Source organism: Plectropomus leopardus, chromosome 23 (assembly GCF_026936395.1).
Source record: "Plectropomus leopardus strain MGB_pleo_1.0 chromosome 23, ASM2693639v1, whole genome shotgun sequence".
Lineage (NCBI taxonomy): Eukaryota > Metazoa > Chordata > Actinopteri > Perciformes > Serranidae > Plectropomus > Plectropomus leopardus.
In genome coordinates this window covers 15,926,986-15,953,770 of record NC_142198.1, presented here as the reverse complement: position 1 = coordinate 15,953,770, position 26,785 = coordinate 15,926,986, and the positions used below count along the sequence as shown (strand labels likewise).

The window sequence follows — 26,785 nt, the reverse complement described above, 5'->3', positions numbered from 1 at the left end:
AACTTTCTACAGTCAACTCTGTTTGGAGGCTCAGGTTATGTGTCGGGAACAATCATGGAAATTTCTGTCATTTCATGCAAAAGTCGACCAGCAGTGAGGGGGACACGCAAGCAGATTTGTTTACTTGTGCACTTGGGTACTTGGGCTTCAGGTGGTTAAACAAGCTTGTTTGGTTGCCCACCTTTGTGTTTGTGTTGTCTGTCAGCAGTGTCGTTTCAAGTCTTACCAAGCTTATTCCTAAATTCTAAACTACATGATTAAACTAAAAACAACACTTTACAAGAAAAACATATTAAAGTGTTTTAGTGATTGTGCATTAGCTTCATTGATGTTAAACATTATGTTACATTTAAGCACTTACAAAAATAACATGACATGAAAAATATGAATAGATACAACAGAGTTTAGACTGTTTACATTTTGTTATTAAATTTTCAAAAAAAGTTGTGGTTACAGTTTACATTCACATCTGTGAAAACATGAATGCTTCATACACATCTTCCCCCTCAGCAGCACAGGAGATCCATACAGTCCTCTAGTTTCAAGATCAACGTCAGCAGCTCAGTATCTGACCGTCTCCCCTTCTGTTCCTGAGGTATGACATTGAGTAATGGCCAGAAAGGTATTTTATGCAGAATATTATAATGTCACAGTGAAGTTGACCTTTGACCTCTTGGACAAGCTTCAGTTGGTTGTAATTTGGAAACTCACCACTAGGTGCCACTAAATCCTGCATATTTAAAAACAAACTTTGCATCCAGTTATGTAGAATACATTCAAAAGAAGAGGTTAAAAATACTGCTTTTGTTTACAATCTCTTGTCACCTTACACTGTTTTTCTCATTTATTTCTTCCGGTGCACACTATAGTCCATGTTGTTCAACATCAGTCCAGTAAGAGTAGCGGGGCTCATGTTTCACCTCCCTCAGGTAGCAAACACCTCTTGGAAAAAAAAAGCACACACACACTGTTGTCTGAGTCCCTCCACAGGTAAACATGTAGAACAGAAGAGTGAAGGGCGGCTGTGAAGATGAAGATGAAGAGGAAGTGTGCCGGGCTCTAAAGCCAATTTTTCGTAGTGACCAAACAGGGGAATTACAATTCCCAAGTCTGACACATGGTGCCCTAGGGCCCAAAAACACTTTCCCATTAACTGCAATGCCAAAACAAGTTACTGTTTTTCTCATGTCGGCCATGTTCTACAAACAGGCCAGTGTGCAGTGTGACAAACACTATTTATACAGGATTTTCCAAAAAAAGAACTAGTTACAAAGCATTTTACAGAAAGGAGAAAACACAAAAAGGTTATACACAGTAGCTCACTTGTACAAAAGGCTATGTCGCAGTGGCCACGGGTTTGACTCCAGCTTGCGTTCCTTGGCTGCATGTCATCCCCTTTACACTATTATCTATCCTGTCAAATAAAGGGAAAACACCCCAAAAGTAATCTTAAAAAAAAATAAGGTTACTTAGTGGACAAACAACATTTTTAAGCCTATAAAAAAGACAAGTAAACAAGTATTAGTAAGTCTAACTGAAACTAAGAACTTGCTAAGAAATCGCAACTTAATTCATTTGTCTTGTGTATTTATAAACTATACTTGCCAAACAGAAAAAACAATTAAGTTTTCGACACTTTCTACATTAATATGTTAAAAAAAAAAAAACTTCATCTTCTTTTTTAAAAAAAGGCAAACAGATGCAAGATAGCTGCTGTATCATTAAAGTATTGCCCTGCTCAAAAATTGAATTTCAGTTTGAACTAAACATCTAATAAAGGTCTGTTGAAACATGAATACATACAAAAGGGACAACTATAAAGTGACTTCAATGAAAAAAAAAATTAACTATAAATTCTTACTGTGATGTCTCAGTGTGTGAAATTTGTCTGGTCATTATCCAGCTGATCTTAAAATCACTGATGCCCTTTTTTTTCATCTCCGCCTCCAGCTGGGAAGTATACAGACAAATGAGTTAACATAACTTTAATAAATAATGATTTCGATACAATTCAGTGTAGCTCTTATAAACTATTCATTACTAAGGGAGTACACCTTTGCGAATGCACAAATAAAACAAATCAGTTCTTTTTCTCACCTGGCTCAAGATTTGTTGTTGGATGACTGGCTCACTCATGTCAAAGTCAGTGCTGATTCTCAAAACAGCTCTTTTCCTGAAGTCTGAAAAATAGAAAAATAGCTGCTGATGTCTTTGCCTGGCTGAATCAATGTTAAGCATGTTTCAGTCCTTTGACTACAGTTGTAGAAGCATCACAGTTGACCAGCTTTTAAAGAACAGAATGAGTTTTGCACTCACAGTAGCAGAGAAACATAGATTTGGTGTCGCAGGACCTTATGCTCCATTTTCTGGTGGAGACGTACGCACAATTCAGACCATCTCCTGAGCTGTTGTGTGGCTCATCAGACCAGTATCTGAACGAAGAGTAACTCCCATCTGACCACTTCCAGGAGTCCACAAACAGGCCAATCCAAGCCAGCGTCCCTCCCGGTACCATGCTCTGGATTTCCTGGTTCTCAGCCTCGTTCCTCACGCTGAGCAAGTCCGTGTGGTGCTTCCTGCAGTAGCGCTGAGCATCGGTCCATTTCATTGCTGTTTTCACAAGAATCTTTGTTTCTGGTGCACCGTGTCTGCCTGTGAACACAGAAATATTCATCATTAAGAGAGTCAATTGTTCCTGGCAGGAGAAAACAATGAGACATTCCTAAATAGAAATAGACGTTCACTAACAGAAAATAGTCGCTACATTAAACTCTTTACAACCAGGTCTTTGGATTATTTTGAGTAACCAGGTCATAATTTCTAGAAAAGCACATAACTGTTAATTTTTTCTTATTTTCATTAATCCATTCCATTATTTGCATTCCGAATTAGTTCAATTATATTTAAGAGAAGGGAGAATCTCTATGGCCAATATATATAACAATCTAGACTACTAAATAACACTGCAGGTTGAGGAAAAATATGCATTTTTGATTTTGGGGTGAACTGTCCCTTTAGGCTAGCCAAGATTTGTAGTTGCTATAAAACATGCAAAAACAGTTAAGTTTTTAAAGACAGTAGAGAACACCACATCAACTACTTAAACTCTGTTAACACACAAATAGTATTTTCCATAATATTACCATCAACGCATAAGAAGTAGTGAAGTAAGTCACAGTTCAGGTCTATCCATTCACCGGTGTGGTTTATGCCAGCACAATGCTGGATGCTGCTCTCATTGCTGTGTTCAGCATCACTCCAGTTCCTGAAACCAGCTTCACCATCTCCATAGTAACCCTCATCTAAAAGAGACCACCTCCAGGTTAAAACATCTTCATATAACCCAATCCAAAAGTCGGTGAAGTTATTCTCCATTTTGTCAACGACCCTGTTTATGTCCTGAGCGTTGTTGATGGTGGCCAGGTCAGTGAACTTCTCTCTGCAGTAGGTCTGGGCTTCAAACCATGTTTTAGGTTCTTCATGAATGAGAATGTACTCACGGCTACAGGAAGGGCAGTAATCTGTTGGTAGATGAAAACTCATGATTTACTTTATTTGTTAATGCATGATGTTGGTATGAAGGACTAGTACTCACCTGTTGCAAGTCTACAATGGTTTCTTTGCATATGACGTCATACATCAATGTACCCAAAAACTGCTGACACTGTACAACTGCCTATTATTTGTGCCGTTTATAGCTATACCAATTTATCAAATTGGGAAAAACCAACCATTTTAATTCCCGAAACGAGTAGGACGTAAAGGAGAGATGTGAAAAAAATTGACGGATTTACAGTGGCAAATGTGGATCAAAAACCTCTGTATTAAGTCTGGAGTAGTGGAGTCACCTAATGTCAAATGTTAACATTAAAGCGAAAACATGCCTCAAGTTGGATGCAATTACAATGTGCTGTGACAACCTCATCGTGTTTTTAAGTCACAACCCTAATTTTTAGCGGCATTCACCTGACCTCTAGGAACAGCTGACCTAATAGATAGAAAATAATAGTATAATTTAAATTGTATCTAAAAATATCAAACGTTGGCTTGTGTTGCATTAGTCTTACAGCAGTGCATCCATGTACAGAGTTAACATGTAAAAGACTGTAAAAGACTGTTACAATCTAGCACCTTTACACACTGCCAAAAACGAGAAAAAAAGGCGAAAATCTGAAAATCTGTCATTTGAAATGCCAATTTGCATTCATGAAAGGAAAACACACCCTCAACATGGACTCAGCCAACACCAGCACATTTGACTTGGCAGTAAGTTTTATAAACAAGGACTGTTGTTTTAACAAGGTAATAATGTAAATGACAGTATCATCTGCAAATGAGATGACCTTCCATGTCCAGTTGGATTTTGCATTAAAAGGATTTAGTAAAATTGTATTATCTGCTTACCATGGGGCAGGGGGCTCTGAGGGAATATGTTTTCAAGATTTTCCCAAGTGCTATAGACCTCCACCTCACACAGAGGCGGTGGTTCCTCTGGATGCATCACAGTCACATAGCGACCCACAACCCCTCCGCAATCCAGAGTTACCAGAGATTGTGATCTACTGGGGATGGCCTTACAGCTGAAATAGACATAAAAAAAACAGAGAAGTTAAGCTTGGCCCTTCTTGATTTGCCTTTGAAATCGAAGTATTTATTTTTTAGATTATAAAATATCTACAGTATTATCTTCCAAAAACCCAGCAGATGACTTTAACAAAACTCCCAAAATATTGAGGTAATGTGTAACATGGTCAAACTCCAAAGTATGTACTGTAGTCTTGTAAATTTTCCCATATTTTGTTGAGCCTGTCTATCCACCCGAACCTCCTCCTTCTGCAGACTTTGTTGCTTTTCTAGACATTGGACAGAAAGTGACGATGTGTCCCGAAAATGGTCACAGTGAAAATGCAAAAAGTGCATTGTGGTTATGAGGTGAGCCGCCAGATCGGGACTTTGTTTCCACATTTAAATAGTGATTTTTGCAATGCAACTGCAGAGCTGATGCCGCAGATTTTCTTGGAGGGACAGTCTCCACTTCAAATGTGAGGGATGCATTTGTCCAACTTTGTCCTATTATACATTTACCTTTTGTTGTCCACTTGGACATCATCACTATGGTAGCAGTCCTCAAGGTAGGCAAGCTGGATCAGAGTTACATTGTATGGAACCAGTAGATCCACCGTCACCCACTGGCCGGGTTCGTCTTTAGTTTTGCTGCAGGTCTCAAACTGACGGCCATCGATAACTTTGCTGGCTTCCCCACTAGTTTTCGTTCTCAAAGAAGACTGAAAAGCTACTCCTCTCAAAGCAACATTTTCTAGCAGGGAAAAAAGGTGTAAGAAAGATACATAGTATATGTTTTGGGTTGTTTTGAGTACAGGGGTGTAAGAAAAAGCCAAAGAGGCATTGATGTGAGCTTGTAATGGAAAATAGTGGACAATAAACACAGTTTTTTTTTGGTCTATATCAAGATTTTATGTTGATGGGAAATTAGGAAAAAAAATTGCAAAAATTGAACTGAAATTGACTGACGTTTTACATCGTTGCTGGTTGGAAATAGCTTTGTGGTGTTGTTTTTTAAGTAAGAACACATAAAGCTTGTTCAATTCCAGGCTTTTGGCAACACAATCAAAGCAAGTTACATAATATTCATCTTGTTTTGCTCACCTGCATCTTGTGCATTTGTGTATCTGATTTTTTAAGAGCAACTTAACAGCAGACTCAAAAGTTGTATTTTGCTGCCATCTGTCAGTTTAGACAGGATTTACACAGGTTACTAAAGTTCTTTAATCAAGAGATTTAAGTGGATATACATTGTTTGTGTGTGTGTTTACTAATGGTAACACACATTATTCTATCATGTTGATGATAAAAACATTGAAAAAAAATGTAACTTGTTATTTATAGCAGGCTATATTATTGCAATGTTACAATACAGGAAGCAGTCAGTGAGGAAATAATTAAAGGTAAGACTCTGAGAGCACAAGTTTAAACCACCCAATAAATTTTGCGGATTTAGAAAGAATTCAGGCTGAAATAAAATTATTTATGTTGCTTTTTACAGTGAGATTGATAAGTCTGGATTTACAGTGAACCTGGGTATAAATCAGTTGTCTCAAATTGCTTATTACTTATTTGTGGTCTAAAAGTTGTTGATACCATAAGTAGAGAGATTTTGAGCTTTTCAAATGATGATTAGTAAGTGTGTACTCATAAATAATCCTCTAAACCTTACAAATGCTCTACTGGAGAAATACTAGTTTGTAAATGTGTAGAAATATTTTGTACTTGTAGAAAAAAATGTCTAAATTAAAATTCAACACTTGTGCAACCTGTCACCTGTGTTAGCCTAATTGAATTAGTTTAAAGAGGGAAAAAAACATTTTGACTAAAAGAAAATACTGCAGGTTGTCTTTTTGTTGTGTCACTGATTAAATGTTGACTAAAACTATAAAGGATAAAAACAACTAAAATTTGCCTAAAACCAGTAAGGATTTTGGAATAAATACTAACACTAAAGCTAAATTAGCTGCCAAAATTAACATTGCTGCTCGGATCGCAACACTCTTAAATAGAAACCTATTTTGATTTTGGCAGGAACATTTTCATTTGTCATGGTGTGTGGAGCTTACCAAGCACAGTGCCATAAACCAGTACTTCACAAATAGTCAAAGTCTTCTTAAGTCCAAGAAGAACAACATGGACGAAGCGACCTTCCATTACTCCACACTGGTAGTCGTATTTGAGCTGTCCCTCAGAAATGGAGATGACGGCACACCTGGCAGGAGGAGGAGGTATAAGTAAGAAACAAAAGAGAAAATCAAAGTGGCTGATAAGTATATGTGCAACTACATCAAGTAAGTATTCTTTCGTTCCTGTTAATATCACCTCTGGTTGCTGGTGTCATTCCTGAGCCCGATGCGGACCTCAGCACCGTTCAGCTCCTCAGAGTTTCCGTTGCTGATGATAGACACAGCAGTTATGCGGTAGATACTTCTCAGGTCCAGTTGCCACCAGGGGTTGTCTTGCAGTGGGACGGAGGCGCATGTTTCATTTGCGTAGCTCGGCCCAGGGTGCTCATCAATGGCCATGAGTGGAGCGGTTGCTGCAGAAGCCGGTTGTGCAGACTGCATAGCTACTCCTCTCAGCGCCACATTATCTGGCAGGAGTGTTATGAGGACAATTGTAAAACAAATAATTAAAATTAACAAGTAAAGGATTAATTTGGAAAACCACAGGGTTGGTCGTCCTTTAACATTACAGTCAAACAAGACAATGGGTCTACAGCCATGCCGGTGGCTCTTTGAGGCTGTAATGCCAATTGTAAAACAAACCAAACTATCAGACAAATAACCAAAGTATTAGACAAATAGAAAATCTGACCTGATATTAGTACTTTATAAAAGTCCATCAGAAGAACATCTCCATCCCTATATCGAGTCTTTTGTGTGGCTAAAATCCCCCAAAAACATTTCTAGTTTTTCAACAAATCTAATTTTAAAGTAAGGATGACATAAACACACTATGTTTGATCTAATTATCTTAAATTGATTAAAGCATCTACAGATATAGCATTATTTTTGATTTGCAAAATGAAACTATACACATACTATTATTTTGTGAATATGGTTTGGTAAAGATTTGAATTCTAGAGGAAAAGCTGTATACTTTCTGGAATGCAATGAATTCACAAATTTACCTTTATGTGTCCGTTAAGTGTTTTATGTTGCAGTCATTATTTCAAATGTATTACTTTTCACATACATCACTTCAGTTATTATCAGTTAGATGTAATTAATGTGGACATCTCTGAACATTTCTGATTATAATTTCTAAAACGTAAGTACTACAGGATAAATAAATACATTTATTTTAACTCAAAAGAAATGCTTAGCATTGATATTTTTCAATTTCAACTTTCTTCACACAAGAATTGCTGCATAATTTAATCAACATTAGATTTCATTGTTCAGTGTCGAGTTACCTCCTGTAATTTGGGTAGTGGCGTACACTTTGAGCTCACAAAGCTGAACTATTTTTGCTACTCCAGGGTGGAAAATGTTGACGTAGCGTCCTCTCATCTTGTTGCAATTGAAGGTCATGGTAACGCTACTGCTCACGGTTATGACGGCACACCTATGGAAAGAGGAGGGGAAATAGACAGATAATACAAGAGTAAAGGCTTATTATACCCATTAAAGATGTATAAACTTTTAAAACAGCAGCACATTTCTTCAACCAACATTTAAAGTTCAGTCTTTGCAAGTATCATTATCAGGTGAGTGCAACCTTTGCATCACCTGGGATTGTTGTTGCCATTGTTCTCCAGCGAGTCACCAATGCGGATATCAGCCCCGTCTAGCTCATAAATGCAGCAATCGACTCTTCGGATGATTTCAATGGATATGATGTCATAGACACCCCGCAGGTCCAACCTCCACCAGGGGTCCTTCTGAAAATAAGTGGAAACACAGCTCCCTTGCATATAGTTTGCGTAAGGTTTGCCATCAATCGCCATGTTTGGTGTTTGCCAGTGGTCCCAAAATGAAGACTGTGCAGCCACTCCACCCAGAGCCACGTTAGCTGGAGAGTTAGCACAATAACAAATATCAATGTTAGGAAAGCAAAATACATTTTTTCAAAAACACAGAAAAGCACTTAATGACAAGCTTAAAAACATTGTAAAATTTAAGTCAGAAAATGAATTTTACAACAAAATGAAGGCATGTAACTGATTATTGGTTTCAATTTTACATCAAAACACAACAAACAAATAACAAAATGCCTCTGACTTTACATTGTGTTGTTGAATCTCACATTTATGTTTATTTATCAGTGGTGGTTCTTCAACTACACTATCTCATAGAAAAATACTGTACAGGGTGTCCTACATATTCATTAATTTGTGGCAGGCCACAACAGCTAAAACATCTGCTGCCATGAATAGATATTTGGAGCTGGACTGTTAATTAGGAGTGCTAGTGGGATGTAAACATATATTATTGTTTATTTAGAGCATACTTGGGACCGAGACAGCGCAAAAAAACATTAGGCGCATTGAAAATGAAGCTTAAATGTTCAATCTGCTGGGTGTAAAAGTTTGCTTTCACTTACAAATATCTGTAAACAGCCCATTTAATCCATTAATGTGATCTAATCAGCTGTGAATGGATCAACAGATTAAGTGACAAACTGCTGCTGAGGAAAAAAAACAAACCAAACTCACGGAAAGTTCCACCTGATGTACTCTTGTGCTGTAATGAAGGTGAATTTTGTACTCATGTTTAATATTATCGGTATTAAGCCATGCCCTATTTGTGTTTTAGATGTGTCTTGAAGCAGTTAAACGTCACAGAAACTTTTTTTTCTTTATGATTGAATGACTGATTAAATTCAACTGGCCTTAGATGCCATTGTTTAGTGTTACCTCCTGTAATGTTGCTAGCAGCATACACTTTGACCTCACAAAGCTGAAGTCTCCTGTTTGACCCAGGCAGGAGGATGATGACGTAGCGTCCTCTCATCTGGCTGCAGTGGAAGTTCATGACAGCGTTACTGGTCACAGTAATGATTGCACATCTGAAGCAGAATGAGGAGGAGAGGAAAACAGATTTTTTTTTAAGTCTTGTTGTTCAGCTATATCATATAGTTTGTCTCAGGCTGCGAAAACCAAGATAAAACAAGATACAAAATGATAAACATGACAAAAATTAAAGATATAATCATAACATACAAATTAAAAAAAAATAGGGCTATCTTAAATTGAATTGAATACAGTTAGAAATGAAATCAACTTAAGAGGGTTTTGTTTTGGTCTTCAACAAGTTTTAACAATCTACACTTAAGTTTTAACTCTTCCAGCGGTTCACATTGAGTATAGTCTTAAAGTATCTACATGTATGTATGACAAACTTGCCCAGTAACTTGGCAATATTGAGAAAAATACAGATAGTACTGGAAGAAAAACAACATCTGTACAGGCTGTTGTCAGTCAAATAACAGAAGAGAAAAACCTTAAAACAGCATTATTTCTCCAACCATCATGACAAGTTTACGGCTCCTGGCAACTTCATTGGTTTGGGAAAAACAGGACTAAATGACCCCACACCCCTTAAAAAACTAAAAAAAAAAATGTGATATGGACAAAATATTGGTGTGAACATGAAGGCTGAAAACAAAATGGGAATCCAGTCTTATTTTAAGGCGAGTTCAACCCTTTGAAAACCCAAGCAAATTAGTTTGACTTCTTTCAGAAACACAGGAAGAAAAAGAAATTACCATCTACAGAAATATATATTCCTGTAATATTAAATATACTTTGGAGGACATTTTTCCATGTGTTTCTTAAAAAAGTTCAACCATCGTGCTCAGATTTCAAAGTGTCTACTAGCTTGTGAAAAGTGTCTTTTAGTACAGCACAATAAAAATTGATGTTGCCCCAAAGTGTTAACTCATTACATCACCTGGGATTGTTGGTGCCATTGTTCTCCAGCAAGTCACCGATGCGAATTTCAGCCCCATTTAACTCAGAAGCGCAGCAATCTGTTCTGCGGATGATTACAATAGTTGAGATGTCATAAGGCTCCAGCATGTCCACTCTCCACCAGGGATCGTCCTCAATCAGGGTGGATGTGCAGCTCTTATACCCATAGTGCGAGTAAGGTTTGCCATCAATCACCAAGCTCGGTAGATACAACGGGTTCCACAATGAAGACTGTGCAGCTACTCCACTTAGAGCCACGTTAGCTGCAGAGTTAGCACAGTGACACAGATTCAATAAAGTATGTTTGCACTGTAATGCATGTAAAACAATTACACAGGAAAGCGTTTTAGTGGTAAAATTTAACAGTGCATTTTTTTTTAAACCTTTGAAACTTGCAGCAACATCACTTTTTAATTTCTCTCCAAAAATGAGATGGAAAGGCAATGAGCAACTTGGTAAGAAATGTCACACAAAATTGCAGGAAATTAGTAGATTTAGCGAATTATTTTTAAAAAGCTAGCAAAAAATATAGAAAATAAGACAAAAAAGGCTGGGGAAAAAACTATAGTCAGAATTATCATATTCGTATATATTTAAAATTATTTTTGAAAATCGTATAATTTTTAAGTATTTCCCTCTTGGCGATTCATTTTTCTGTAATTTCATTTGTCTTTGAGCACCATAATTCAAGTGCCATCTGGGTCCATTATATTGGAGATACAACTGATATCTCTAACACTCACAACTCACACCAAAACAATCTAGACTGATAAACAGCACCACGAGAAAAAATATATAGTTTTTGGGCGTAAACGGTCCCTTTAAGTTGTATTTTTACATTGTTGCATCTTCATATTTCTTCAACCTCTACTTTTTAATAATGAATATTTTTTTACCTGCCTGGTGAGAAATCCTCAAACTGAGAAATATAGACCCTGCAAATACAGTTGAACATTGAAATCAAACTCATTTATACACAATTAACATGCATCTTACAGTTTCATAGTAGGTTAGCTGGAAGCTTAAATATATATATTTTTTAAATTTTATAAATAATACATATTTTATACCAAAATGTAATATACTAATTTACAAATTTAGGAAAATAACAGAAATTAAAATATATTCAAGATCACAATTTAATCTGTAAATTACAATAAATTAACTTTTTTTTTTTTTTAATATTGGACCTTGCACAGAGCACTCCCACTTACTTAAATGTGTAGTATAATATTACATGACTTACCCCAAGTAAAAATTATTTTCCAACTCCGCTCCATGATCTATGAAAGGGTTTAATTTAATTTATAGTGTAACACAGACAATGTTTTAAATCCTAAATTATCTTAACTACAAAACATTTGTTTATGATGTCCAGACTTTTGTTCATGAAAATTGCAGACATCCTCTGTTCCCAATCCTTCCTGTGACATCCATTTGAATTAGACAACATACAAATAAATGCAAACCACATTTACATGCATGAGAAACTCCTGTCTCCTCGGTGGTGTCCAGGTCGAGTATATAAAAATAAGAGTGCCTTCAAAATAAAATAGTATTTAAATATTGTCTAATCTGAAAAATCACCACATGACATGGAGAAATTCGTCTTTGCTGCAACTAAACAAACCATACCCGAACCTTCAGCTCAAGACGGTTTTGTTCTTAGTGGTTAATTTCTCCGTTCATGACAACTGTTCAGGGCGTGAACTCTGATATAAGTCACTCATTTACTTTTTTTTTTTTCCCAAGTAAGGTTTGTGATCAACAAGCTTGAGAGACTTTCAGGTTTTGTTCTATGACTAAAATATGTCAGTAAATATCCCCAAAACTCGTAATCGTTTAAGCCCTAATGTCTTAAAAAAGGGTTTACTTAACTTGTCGTTAAAAAAGGCGGTTGCTGACAAAATATTGATATCAAAAGCTTTTCCTTTTAAAGGATTTCAAAATCAATCTGGTGTTATATTTTTAATAAACAAAAAAAGTTTTGTATTTTAGAAATTATTGAACGATTAAATCATCTTTAACATTGTTTTAAAATAATCTCTTTTATTAATGTTTTATAATAATATAAGAGTAACTCGTGGTAGTAGTAAGTGTGACACTTCATATTTTTGTATAAAGATCATTCAAATTGAAAGATCATAAACTTTAAAGTTAACACGTGATTAAGCTGGATGTCCTTCATACTGACTTTTCTGCTTGGAGGCCAATATTTGTTTTATGAGGAGGCTGTTATTTGATTAACCAAATTTGTGCATGTGCATCAAATTGAGTTTAAGCAAATTAATGGGCGGGCACTTTGTCATGTGCAAACCAACACACACTGGCTCATAAACCAGTCATGTTATCTGTGAAATAACTAGCTGCAAGAAAGGGATAACATTACATTCATTCATTATTATTATTTGTTTATTGATTGCAATACATCTTCTATTAACTGCAGAATTCTGTATTCAAAAAAATTGTTTATAAAATATTTTATACAGACATTATCAACAAGAAAAATACTATACTTGTACAAATTACTGTTTCTAACACATTTTTTCCAATTTTAGGTTATTGCATGAGGTAGATAATTCAATTCAGTTGAGGTTTTACTTTATTCCTTTTCCACATGCATCTGTTGGTAAAAGACACAGCAGGTGAATCAGAGCTGCAAAAATAATAAATAAATACGTTAAAAAAACAATGCTAAAATCTATTTTATTGCATGTTATTGCATCTAATAAGCTACATATACCAGCATGCCTGTGCTGGTAATTAATGAGGTCAGCTGATTTTGTTCAGAGTCATTACCTCTCTCTGTTGGTTGTGGCTCTGCCTTTAAATTCCTCCAGTGCAGTTTGACGTCAGTGATGCCCTGCATGTTAAGAGCTGCCTCAAACTAAAAAAAGAAACACAATATCAGAAAAAAGAAAGCTGTTTTATTTTCTGTGGTGCTATGAATGGAACAATTAAAACAACAACAAAATTTTAAAAATCCCCATTAATATGGGCAATGCCAGAATTACTTTTTCTATTAAATTTGCTTTTGATTTGTTTTTCTTGTTTGTTTTTAATTGTTCTTTTCTCTTTCTGTTTGTTTTTTGTCTGTTTTTTTTTTAACTTTGGTTTTTATTTTATTACTGTTTTATCATACTTGTATATTTTTTTGTGTTCTTTTCCTTAGACTGTAAATGGCAAGGTGGGAGGTATATGCTGAGAGAGTAATTTATGGGAAGCGGTATTACCATTGAATTGGTACCTAACAGTGTTGAAGATGGACATAAAAAGACCAAAAAATATGAGAAGTATGTGAGCTTACTGCGAACATCTCCTCTGTGTTAAAAAAAATAAAAGAATGGAACAATAAAGTTATTTCAAAGCAGCCCAAACACAGCTGCTTACTGTACCTGCTGCAGGACTTTATGTCTGACATTTGGATCTTTGAGGTCAGAGTCAGTCTGCAACTTCATCCTCACTGTTGTCATTCTAGTCCCAGCTGGAGAAAAAAATGACACCATTTAAGCTGCAATTAACTACTTTATTATTAATTCTAAAACATTTTGTTAAATCATGGGAAAACAGGATCCAGGTTTAAAAATACCAAACTCCCCCTTTAATAGATTAATAAGCCATTATAAAGAGCAGCTTCTGGGTTGCCGGTGCATTGAAAATCTATTTTTTTTTAACATGAAATTTGCTTTTCAATGAACTGTTCAACCACTTCAGGGCGGTTCATCAGTGAATACACTGAATATATGTTTTTATAGTAGTAAAATGTATTTATATGTCATGAAGAGACTAGCTAAACTAGCTCAAAGTGTTGATGTGGAGCTTTAATTAAGCATCTCATTTATGTTTTTAGGCCATAACTTAAAAAAAAGAAAACTTACAGGCATACTATGGTGGAATATGTGTACGTTAATTTTACTTTACTTTATTGCTTTTTACTGCATTTTATAGCTGTTGTTTTGAGTTTCTTTGCACATAAGGATTATGTTTGTGTATAAATCAAACCACACTCAGGTTTCTGTTGGGATCATATTATATACCTGGGCTGACGGTGTTGGGTTCAGGCTGCGGACTCAAAGTCACCACAGTTATATCTGTCAGAAAGATAAAAGTATATAAAAGACAAGGGGAAAAGAGAAGAAAAAAGTATTTCTTTATAATTTTAATTTTTGTCAAATATATTATTAGTATTATTATTATTATTATTATTATTATTATCATTATTATTATTATTTATTTTATTATTATTATTATTATTATTGTGATCATCATTAGCATGATATTATTATTATTTATTCTCATTATCGTTGTACTCATTATCATGAGTGAATTTATTCTGAGATTAGGAAGGAAGGAAGTTTGAGGTTTTATAGCCGACTACATGGCGCCTCCCTCAGGTAACTGCACCTCAGCACAGTTTTGAGGTACTTGTACTTAACTTGAGTAACTTTTAATCTCATGCCACTTTATAATATATAAAAATAATAGACATACTGTACAATACATGCACATGTTTATATTATGGTTATTTTGGTTCGTATCATTGCCATATTTTCCCTTTTCTATCTTTATTTGTGTTCTCGAGTTTTGCGGTGCTTTATTTTTATTTCATAGTAATGTTGATTAAAATGAAATAATTAAGAAAAAAAGTTCCTTTTAAGTGAGAACCTGCTTGGTAATAAATCTATTCTGATCTGATTAATTGTCCATTTAGAAGAAAAAATAGTGACAAAAAAAAATAAAATGCTTCCCAAATAAAAAACAAGCCATTTGCTGGCATCACCTCAGACTCTACAAAAGCTGTGATTGTTATATTTTTCCACTATGAACGTTTTATAGATTAAATATGGAAAATATAAAAGAACGTGTATGCAGTATTTGGGCTTACTTTGACAGAGAAAGTTGAATTCGGCATCACAGTTCCAGTCGCTCCATCCCCCTCTTTGCATAGCAGCACACGCCTGAGAGCTGTTTTCATTATCAGGCTGCAAATCCCACCACCGTCTGAAAGGGGATGGGCTGCCGTCCGACCATTTCCAGGCGTCTCTGTGCAGGCCGATCCAGGCCTCCTGCACGGTCGCTTTCTCCTGCAGCCTGCTCCTTACCTGCTGGTTCTCAGTCTGACTCCTCACACTGACCAGATCCGTGTGCTGCAGCCTGCAGTACGACTGAGCCTCAGTCCAACTCTTCTTCTCGGTCACCAGGACGTATTGATCTTCCTCATCATCTAACAAGGAGAAAAATAAAACAGGAGATAGATGCAAAATCTGTCTCACTTTATACATTTCAGCTGTACAGCGTGCTATTTCTGTTACAGACCAACAAACAACAAAACCAGCTATTTTAACGAGACATCTGGAAGCTTTCAGCTATGTTTGGAGCAACCAAACTGGGGATTTTCTGAACTTTGGGACAAAAAAACAGTGTGTTTCTTAACAAAAGTTGGGGATGTTTTCAGCCATGTTTGTGACAAAAAACAGCGTACTTCTTTTAACAATACATTTGATATTTAAAGATGTGTTTATGGCAACAAAACCAGATATTTGTATCGAGATGTCAGGTAATTTCCAGACATGTTTGGGGCAATGAATCCAGATGTTTTTAACGATATGTCTCATTGTCAGCATACAGGGTATCTTTTAACAAGGTGTTGGGACATTTGAGGCCATAATATGGTGACAAAACCAAATATATTCAACGAGACATCTTGACATTTCCGGCTGTGCTAGCAACTCAACCTGGGACCTTTCGAGCTGTGATTGTGGCAACCAAACTGGGTATTTTTAACAAAATGACAGGATGTTTCCAATCGTATTTGTGCAGATATTTTTGACGAGACGTCAGGACATTTCCATGCAGACATTCTCAGTGTAATGATCCTAACTATAACCATGTAAAAGCCTTATTCTGTGATTAAAAAGTTGGCAGCCCTGAACATAAAAAACCTCTACAACTACTCCTTACAGACAAGAAAATAGTAGTAATTTTTATAGCCACTAGAGGTCAATGTCAGGTAAGAATGAACACTTCTTCACAATTACCATTTCTGCCACATCTCACCTCTGAAACAAATGAAAGGCAGCTTCACGTGGAAGCAGCTGTTGTCCCTCCAAAAACCGTCTTCCATCATGGAGACGCAGTGCTCGACGGCTCCGTCATTGTCCGGCTGATCTTCCTGCCACTGCCTGTAGTCCTGCATCTCCAGATGTTGATCCATCTGAGACCACTTCCAGCCGTTGACGTCATCGTACAGGCCGATCCAGAAGGACACGTCAGCGTTCATGGTGTTGATTGTGCTGATGTCCTTGTCGTTAGATATGGTGGCCAGGTCGCTGTACATCTCTCTGCAGAAGCTCTGCGCTTCCACCCAGCTCATATTTACGTCAGTGAGAAGGATGTACTCTTGGATGATGAAGTATGTGAGGCCTGTATTTGGAATAATAATAAAGCAACACTTAGCTGATCTGCTGACCTCAATTATTGACATTAAAAATGTTTAATTGAATGCAGTCACCTGTCGAACCTTCAAAGTTTGCCAGTTTTAGCAGTTTAAGAGATATTTCAAGATTTTTTTTTAAGTTGGTTGTATGTATAATTAAATTAAAATTACAGCTGTGGTTGCCAGAGTAATTCTGTTAAAACTGAATGAAGATGTACACAACAGTATAACCCGTAAATTTTAAATTTAAAACTGTTGTAATTCAACTGTAAAACTGTTGCAATTGCAACATTTTTAAACTGATATAATGTCTGCAGTTCCATCACCAGTCACCTTATGTGCCAAAACCCTAAAATTACATAAATAAAAAGCTACACATTAGAAAATTAGCATATTTCTTTCAATTTAAAATAGCTCTATGGGCAGGTGAAATAACTTTTTTTGTCAATGACCTATAATATTTATACCAAAAACATTTTGTTATTATTTTTTAGAGTGAACATCAATGGGAAAGTTAAAGTTTTAAGTAACATTCAAATGTAACACTCAAATATTTTTAAATCAATTTGCAGGCTACATATTTATCTGTAAATCATAACAAAATAAAATAAGCAATTTTAGCACAATCAACGGTTATTCTCACAATTATTTAAATGTTTCTTTTTTCTAAGTTCATTGTGTCCGCATCTCTTCTTAAACAAAATCTGCGCAATCTAGCAATTCTGTACAACCCAAAAATAATAATAAATAATAAATTATTGAGATGACACATTTTAGTCAAACAGCCAATTGGTGAAAGTTTTAACAATTATTATTTAAATTAAATTGATAATAGGTTTAGTAATTTTAGTCATTATAGTACACGTTTTCTTACCTGTCTGGTGTGTGACTCCTGCAATAGTAAAAACCGTCCCTGAGAATCAGAAGTAAAAATCCACTGTCAGAATTTGGAAAAAAAAAAATGAACAGCACAAATGTACAGATATTGTGAACAAATAATTAAAATGTTGTATTTTTTTTTGATAGAAGTTGATAAAAGAACACAAACCAAAGAAAAGCAGCTTCTTCCAAACTCCCGCCATAATCTGCAATAATGACAGAAATTTCACAAATAATTAACAAAATACACAAGTACACAAATTGTTTCTGTAGATGTGGTCTTACCTCGTCTTTTTCTCTTCACTTTGAAGAAAATTTACTCCCATACCTCCTTCCCCGTCGCTGAGTTTGCATACAAAATGGTCCGTGACCACAAGTAAGTGGCTGTGTATATTTTGTCAGTCTGCTTCCATCTCAGTGAGAATTGTTGTCAAGTGTTAGACAATCAGAGAGGAGATGTTTGCATTCATGACAGCAGTTTTGAAATAACTATTCAGATCCTTTTCTGTGAAAATACTCAGTTACAAGTAAAAGTCCTGGTCTGAAAATGGCATCTGAGTAAAAGTATGTATGTATAATCAGGAACATGGACTTGAAAAACCCTATGAGGAATCTCACCTCAATGAGGATAATAAAAAAAATACAATAGCCATATAATCAAAAAAAGTAAACAAAGTCAATAAACAAACATGAAGTGAGTAAACATATTAGATTCAAATGCTATCTAAACACAATATCAGCTAACAAAGGGACAAAAAAAAGACATTAAAATGGCCTGGGAAAAAAAGTGTTTAAAAAATAATAATTTAAAATATGTAAAATATGTTTTAAAGCTACTTATTTCTTCTCCCAAAGTTGCTCACTACCATATTTTTTTAAAAAAGAAATGGCACCAATTTGCTCAGAATGCAAATGCTGAAATATTGAAAGGCATCTCAAAGCAAAATAAGTAACATTGCTCCACGTTTCAAAGGGTTAAAGCCGTTTGAATGCACCGTATTGAGACCCTGACACACACTGTGATGCCGTCAGGACCACATGTTGCAGCTTGCATTTTTGGAAACTTAAAAAAAACTTTTTGCATAACTTGCATACTCACCACATCTGTTGATCCAGCAACTTCCCAAAGCCACTGAAGCGGTGCTTCAAGTCACAATCAGTAACCTGATCAAGTCTTTGTGAAGGAGATGTGTCGCACTGCATGAGGCACACAGTGCCAAACCACATAATCACTGTTTCTTTAAGGTAACTGTGTCCCAAAAATGCTTTTCTAGTCATGCACAGTCCAAATAAATGTATTCTTTTAAGGTAAAATCACACATTTCAGAGTGTGCTTTTCATACTGGTCATGCCAAAGTACACCTGTGCTGCAGACGAGCTTGTTCTTCTTCTTTTAGTTTATTGGCGGGCTACAAACCGACGTTAGAGGTGCATGGCGCCACCTACAGTACCGGAGGGTATAACGCCATGACTTTTGGGGAGTTTTAGTCCGGATATTAAACAATAAAGCTGTTTAATCAGCATCCTGACATGCCACACCTGTCAGATGGAGGGATTATCTTGGAAAAGGAAAAGTGCTCATGAGTTTATTTTTCACATTTTTTACAGTGCACATTTAAAAACAACAAGCTGGACCAAAACACTTTACACTGAGATAAAATAAAACAGAGGAATGATCAAAGAAAAACAGTCATGAATACTAGAAAGTGAGTGAAATTAAAATCTATAAAATCTGACATGTTGATATTACTTAAAATAAACCAACTGCCTTGAAACGGGAAAGTAACTGTTAATTTAATAATTAATTCATTTTATTTTGTAAAATGTTGAAACTTAAAAATGACAAGTGAAATTATTGTTTTCTTTCTTAACTTGATCATCAAAAACAGGATTTTGCCAGTGCTGAAGTTAGGAGATCTGCAAGTTCTGTTTTCTTAAAATGTTAAATAAAATAAAATATGATTGACTAGTTTGCAAACAGCAGAATACAGTTATTCAGGACAATAAACTTGATTAACCAAAGTTGCAAAAAATTGTTTTAATTAGACTTGTACAAATTTTAAACCAGAATGAAACAATACAAGAGCTTTTTCGCCAGTGACTTGCTGGGCCAAAGAGTAAAACCTCTGTTTTATCCTTGTTTAGATGAGGAAAGGTTCAATTTTTAAAAGATTTGTAATAAAAATTTGAGAAAAGCATATCTAGTGAGAGGATTTTTTTAATCTTTTTTGTAAAATCTTTAACTTAAACCTGAAAAAAAGGCGCACAAAAACAAAAGCGTTGCATTTACATTTTTGTTTAGTGTTCGTCCCGAGTACAGAAATACAAATGAGCATGTGTTTGTGTTTAAGAGAGACATTCCCCAATATATTTTGGTTTGCAGTAGACCACAGCGATGTGTACATGATGTCTGGACAGGACATTTGGTTACTGTCGGTTAATGTTTGTCTGAGTGAGTTAAAAGTACAACTTTGTTTTGAAAAGGCCAGGTGAGCTGCTTGTTTGTCTTGTGCACAGCTCCTGTCCTTTTTCACAGTTTATTACAGAGAGATTAATAAAAAATAAAATTACAGAAATATTATTTTCACCAGGATATGAAAACCCCTGAATGAAAAATGAAAAATCAAGAAATGAGTAAAAAAAAAAAAAAGCTGTACAAAGTACATAAAAATGACCTGACAAGGGGGGCTGTGCATTTTCCCCCAGCCACTGAGGGAGGGTCAAGATAAAAAAATAAAAATAAAAAACTACAGTAACATGCCAGCCACCTCCCTCCTCTCATCAACAAACAGTTCCTTACTGCATAATAACCTTATTGTAGCTCTATAAAGATGATCACACGCAACTATATCACCACTTGGACATGTTACAGAGAATAATCTTAATAAAAGATCATGTGATTTGGTTTGGCTGGTATTTCTTTGTTGTGAATTGCAGGTCATACTTTTGAAATAAACTGTTGTATGTAAGAAATAATCTTATATATGTGAAAAGGAGAAAAAAACACTATTTATCCACAGTTCTTTTTTGTGTGTGCTTGTTTTCGAGTAATTTTCTTTCACAAATTTTTACTCATTTTTATACTATTTACAATTTTTTACTAACATTTACATTTTCTTTTTTTATGCTTGTTTTCAGATAATTTTCTTTTACTACGTTTTATTCATCTCTTGATATCAAGCTAATTTGCTCAGGTTTTTAAAGGGTTAAGCTAAAGGGTCAGTTACAGGGTGACTTTTTAAATGAATTCACATAAAGTGATGCAAATTTTCACAGTTGCAGATTGTTTTTCCTTTCAGACAAATACAGCGAGGCCGGTTGAACTTTGACTCATGCGTCACTCCCTTTCACCATATTGTCATCCGTTTGAATTTGTTGTGATGCAAAATCATGACGATTTTCAGGGTGCCAGAGGTCATTGAACATCTGCATATTTACATTTGAAGACATGTTATAGTTTTGGTTTTCAAATACGGCAGTCTGGTTTTGCTGCTGCTGCTGCTGCTGCTGTTCATCTTCAGAAGGCAACCTCAGGACAAAGTAACACAGGAGTCCATCCATCAGGAGTTGAAAGTTTGTGCCAAATAGAGCTTTCTCAAACATTAAGAGATGAGTTGAGTCCCCAACGGAGGCCATGCACCGAAGAATAAAAGTTGGGGCGAAAATACCTAATATTGTGAACATGGTGACAAGCACAATCGGTATCTTCTGAGCAGCAGCAAAGGGGGATGTGGCTAACTGTGTACATTTTGCAATGAAAACCAAAGACAGTACAATAGTGTCAATTTCCAGGAAGATTATTACCCCCCCGAAGGAAAATAATAAAAAAAGAGGGATAAAAACAAATATTGTCACAATCCCCAGTATGTAAATAGGCCACATTCTGACCCCCTTTTCCGGTTGGCACAAGTAACGGAGGCACATCAGAGCATTTTTGAGATGTAAAACAAATCCGAAGTTTCTCAAGAGGAACCACGCAAGGATGATGTAAGAACAGGTGAGTTCAGAGTCGCAGCTGGATCTGAAGATCTCAAACACCAAGATGATTGCTGAGACTGCATTCGCAAAGTCCAGAAAGATCAGAACCAGAAGATTGCCGTACATTTTTTTTACAGGACTGAGGCAGCTTCCCTGACACGAGAGGGTCAATCTGATGGCTTCGTTAAAAGCTTTGAGCTTGCTGCGCTGCAACACGAAAGCCAAGATGTAGGTGGCGAGCCCCAAAAAGACAGAACCCAGGAGAAGTCCTGCAACCACATTTAGGCTCCATGAAGAACTTAATGTCCTCACTTGGGCTGTTTCCCGACCATGGGGCGAGCTGCTAAAAAGACTGATGAAGCCCTCCATGATGTCAACAGATGAGTTTTGTCAGTCTGTTCAAAGAGAAAGACCAAAGTCTTGATTTACTTTTATCACAGAATATAATCCATACCAACCCCGTCTCCCTCTTATTTGTTTTTTCATTATCATATTGTGGTAAGAAAATAGGTGCTACCTGAGCTGCACACACACGGTGTAAAAAGGTGGTTATGGTGGTGGTGCATACAAAGCACTAGTAGTGGAAGAAGTATTCAGATAAAAGAAAGTCCTGCATTTAAAATTTTACTAAGGTAACCGTAAGTATATGTAAGAAAAGGTATTTAAAATATTAAAAGTACCAAAAAAAAACTACAAGAAATATTTCAAAAACTCAAAATTGTTTAAATTTAAGTAAAAAAAAAAAAAAAAATTATATTTAATGTTTTTCTTTTTATAACACCTGAAAATCTTAAAAAAAAAAAAAAAAAAATACAGGGGGAAATCATTTAAAAGAAAAAAGAAAAAAACACCAATAAAACTCAAAATGTAAAAAAAAGTTAATAGAAAAAGACAAATGTTTATCATTCTACCAAAATATATTTTATACACTCCTCTGGTTATGCAACAATTTTAACCTGTACAGTAACTAAAGCTGCCAGACAAATGCAGTAAAGTAAAAAGTACAATATTCCTCTCTGAAGTGTAGTGGTGTAAAAGTATAAACGGTATGAAGTACAAATAAAGTACAAGATTTTCAAATTAATACTTAAGCACAGTACTAATGTAAATGTACCCTTTTCTTTGCATTCCACCACTAAAAATATGAAAAAAAGCTCTTCTCTTTTCACAATAGCAAATAAGTGTTTTGCAATTATGCATTTTTTCTGTTAATTTTGAAGTCACTACTTGTTATTGCTTGTCAGTGGTATCAACTTTCTATATGTTTCTAAAGGGTAAAATGTGCATGTAAATGTAAAAAAAAAAAAAGAGAGAGAGAAAAGAAACAAAGAAACAAGAAATGGTTTTTACCTGATTCAGGTGTTGACTTTGTTGCAGGAAAAATCTCTTGAGTGTCTAACTTTGTCTCTTTGTGCTGGATATTTATGGCTGTACAATACCTTGTAAAACTAGTGTATCAAGCACATACCGTTTTTTTTTTTAATTTCCCTTTCCACAATTCCACTGCTGACCTCATTTTGGCCGTTTAAAACCTTTACAACATGAATTAAAGTGTTGAGTGGAAACACGTGCAGGTTTTACAGATGTTTGGATGAAAAACCCCAAAAGCAATCAAGTTAATCATTGATTTATCTCGTTTATCACGTTATGGCGTAGTTTTCAACCTGGCTCTCATTTGGAAGTGTGAGGGATCACATGGTGTGAAAGAAGCATTCACACTTTTTTATTGTTTTGTTGAAGGACGATTTGCTGACACATTATGAGTGGAAAACTAGAGCAAAATTTCATTTAATACTCTACCCTACCCCTAACAGTTTTGACTCTTAAATAAAATCTTTACAAAAAGACACTTCAAGTCAGTCCAGTCAACATAAGAAAATGTTTGCATTATACGTCTCTGCAAATCACAAATGTCATTTTTAGGTTTTCTATGTATCATGATTTTGACTGTACTTTGTTTTGGGGGATGGCAAGTGCTTTTTGGTGACCTTGTTGATTTTAAGTAGTTAAACCCTCTTAAATTTGAAAAAAATGTCTTTCAAAAACATGAAAAGAAGGCAATGAAAGAAGAAATAACCCCAGCAGTTAGCAAGAAATTAGTAAAAAAGTGCAAGAAAATTACCAGAAAATTGTTTAAAAAATAAAAATGAATAAATAAAAAAAAATAAAGGTGCAAAACATTTGCAAAAAGTGCTTATGAATTTATAATAATTCTATGACATAATTTTAAATATTTAATTATAACAACTAAATCTAGTTTTTCCTTAAATGTTTTCTTCCTTTTTCCCTAGCTTTTTAAAATAATCATTCTCTAAATCAAATAATTTCTTACAATTTTGGGGATCATTTCCTATCAAGTTGCTTATTGCATTCTTTGCCCCATGTTTTTGAAAGAAGTCGCACCAATGTACTTCCCTAAACTTCAAGGCTACACCTGTTTTGGGGACGCACAAAAAAAAAAAAAATCCAATCAACGATCACACAGCGCAGCACTAGATTTTAAATTTAGTGTATTTTGCACAATATTAGACATGTTTTGGGAATTAAATGAATGTAAATGAAACAATAGCCAAAACAATGTTTATTTAAAACTTTTTTTTGTATAAAGAAAAACAAAACTTTGAATTATCATCTTTTTAGGCTTTATTATCCACAGCTATTCGAAATCAAAGCTCATTAACTGCAATATTTTTTTTCTGTTTAGAAATCATATTAAATACTCATTGCTTGATTTCATCCACCAACCATCCAACATTTAAAGGTCACTTAATATCTTAGGTTTTCGGGTTAGGGTTTTAAAGGAATGGTTAATTATAGGGGACCAAAATTTAAAAAAAATAAATTAATACAGTGAGAGTGAAAGTGATGCTAATATTCACAGTTACAGATGTTATGCCCTTGAAAACAAAAAACAGCAAGGAGTATTTTGAATTATGAGACATTCCCCTTCAATAAATGATCTATTGTTTGCAATTGTTGTGATGCAAAATTATGAAAATGTTCACAGTGCTATGAGATATGATTAAACATCTGCACGTTCGGAAGCTACATTTTCAGAAATAGCATAATTTGGGTTTTCAAAACTCTCATGTTGCTCCTGTCGTTGTTCCTCTTCCTCAGACGGCAACTTCAGGATGAAATAGCACAGGAGTCCGTCCATTACGATTTGAAAGTTTGTGCAAAGCAGAACATTCACATAAATTGTGAGATAATCAGTTGAATCTTCACGCTTGGCTGCACTGAACATTAGGCACTGAAGAATAAAAGTGGGGGCGATGACAATAAAAAACGTGAACGTGGCGACAAGCACGATCTGTTTCTTCAGAGTGTCAGCAGAGGGGGACGCCGTGGACACAATACATTTTGCAATGATAGCCAAAGTCAGTCCAGTGGTGATAGCTGTGAAGGCATATATTGACACTTGGCTGATAAGTTCAAGAAAAGAGATAAAAGCATACAGAGCATAACAAGGGACACACACAAAAGTTAACAGAAACACTAATATGTAAACACGGCGCAGTTTGGCTTCCATTTGTGGGTGGCACAAGAAAAGGAGGCACACCAAGGCGTTTAGGAGATGTGAAACCACTCCGAGGCATCTCCACGTGGACCACGCGAGGAAAGCGTAGAAACAGGTGAGTCCAGAGCTGCAGATGGACGCTGTCAACTCAGCTGCCAAAACAATTGCTGTGATTGAACTCAGAATGTCAATTAAAGGCAGAAAAAGAAGCATGTTATGGATGATTTGAACACCCCTGAGGGTGTGCTGCTGGCACAAGAAGATCGAGATGATGGATTGTTTGAAAGATTTGAGCCTGCTGCGCTGCGACCAGAAGGCCCAGGTGTAGCTGGCGAGCCCCAACAAAAGGTGACCCATGAGAACTCCTGCACCCAAGCTAGGGTTTATTGCCGTCATATTAAAGGCCATTTCTTCATCATTGGCTGAGCTGCTGATAAGGTAGCTGACGTTCTCCATGGCGTGGTGGGCTGACTAGTTCTTCCGTCCTGTTAAAAAGAAAGAGAAAAGTCTTACAGATTACAGATTACAGATTATCATCCACACCAATGCTGTTTCCTGATCATTTGTTTTCATCATCACGTTGGGGTAAGAAACATGGCTGCTGCTGCCTGCGCTGAAAAGAAGAGAATTGTTAACCAACTTACAAGAGCTACACAAATGAGTTAAGTTTTCTCAACTTGATTTCCAAGTGGATGTGTAAACTGAACTCAATTTCTTGATTTAAAAAGGAAAAAAATACCACCAACAAAAAAAAAAATATAATTTATTTATCACAGATTTGAGCAATTATTTTTTAAGTTGGGTAATAATTCTTTTTCAGTGTGGATAAAGGTGAGTAATTACATGTTAGGAAAGTGAATTTGTCAGTAGTTGCACTTAAAGTCACATCTGACTTTCCAGTATTTAACCAAGACCGTGATCTTTCCCCTCTCTGAACCTGCTTTGAATACCTAAATATATCCTTCCAATGTAATATTACCATGCAACGTGAGAGAAAAACCAAAAATAAAATAAGTTATAATAAAGTATTTTGTCACATTATCACATTGATCAAAAACAACACTTAATCTAAATGTAATAAGATTAGATAGATAGATAGATAGATAGATAGATAGATAGATAGATAGATAGATAGATAGATAGAGAGATAGAAGTTGAATACAACCTTAGTCCAAACACAATCAAAATAAAGATGATCAGTCCTTAAATAGTAAGAGAGAGAGAGAGAAACAGCGAGAAACAGAGAGAGGAAAAGTGATAGCATAAATTAAAACAGTGGCAGTTTGTTTTAAGATGATGAGAATACAGAGCATTTTTAAACAGGTAAAATGACGACAGAAAGATATTTAAAGGTAACTCATTCTGATATGAAAGGAGCTCGAAACATAAAAGCATTTAAACCAACTTCTATAGACACCAATGGCACTATAAAAAAGGATTTGAGCTTTTCGGTCGCTAAATTAATGTATAGGGCAGGATTCTGCCAGTA

At 35.5% G+C, this 26,785-nt stretch overlaps 3 protein-coding genes across 5 annotated transcripts; all 3 read right to left on the bottom strand.

The window, feature by feature from the left end:
* Nucleotides 1-49: 49 nt before the first annotated feature.
* Nucleotides 50-19,220, bottom strand: LOC121962436 (uncharacterized). The gene is made up of 14 exons (XM_088074114.1): nt 18,898-19,220; nt 10,464-10,746; nt 9,428-9,579; nt 8,301-8,583; nt 7,985-8,136; nt 6,889-7,159; nt 6,633-6,778; nt 5,086-5,317; nt 4,405-4,580; nt 3,144-3,521; nt 2,317-2,652; nt 2,098-2,180; nt 1,862-1,950; nt 50-1,414 (listed from the first exon to the last, which is right to left on the bottom strand). The coding sequence occupies exons 2-14, from the start codon at nt 10,589-10,591 to the stop codon at nt 1,336-1,338; spliced, it is 2,505 nt and encodes an 834-aa protein (XP_087930240.1). The 5' UTR covers nt 10,592-10,746; nt 18,898-19,220; the 3' UTR covers nt 50-1,335.
* LOC121962434 (C-type mannose receptor 2-like) lies at nt 12,926-18,891 on the bottom strand. 3 transcript variants are annotated; one of them, XM_088074104.1, is made up of 9 exons: nt 18,084-18,891; nt 17,968-18,004; nt 17,794-17,832; nt 16,541-16,906; nt 15,369-15,707; nt 14,521-14,574; nt 13,879-13,967; nt 13,283-13,370; nt 12,928-13,139 (listed from the first exon to the last, which is right to left on the bottom strand). In XM_088074104.1, the coding sequence occupies exons 2-9, from the start codon at nt 17,999-18,001 to the stop codon at nt 13,081-13,083; spliced, it is 1,068 nt and encodes a 355-aa protein (XP_087930230.1). In that variant the 5' UTR covers nt 18,002-18,004; nt 18,084-18,891; the 3' UTR covers nt 12,928-13,080. The 3 variants fall into 3 exon arrangements, with proteins under 3 accessions (XP_087930232.1, XP_087930230.1, XP_087930231.1); XM_088074105.1 differs by having other exon boundaries at nt 12,929-13,106; nt 17,968-18,891; XM_088074106.1 differs by lacking the exon at nt 14,521-14,574 and having other exon boundaries at nt 12,926-13,139; nt 17,968-18,891.
* Nucleotides 19,221-20,036: 816 nt separating the features above from the next.
* Nucleotides 20,037-23,558, bottom strand: LOC148185677 (uncharacterized). Its single transcript, XM_088074107.1, has 2 exons — nt 23,127-23,558; nt 20,037-22,171 (listed from the first exon to the last, which is right to left on the bottom strand). The coding sequence occupies exon 2, from the start codon at nt 22,143-22,145 to the stop codon at nt 21,129-21,131; it is 1,017 nt and encodes a 338-aa protein (XP_087930233.1). The 5' UTR covers nt 22,146-22,171; nt 23,127-23,558; the 3' UTR covers nt 20,037-21,128.
* Nucleotides 23,559-26,785: the final 3,227 nt, after the last annotated feature.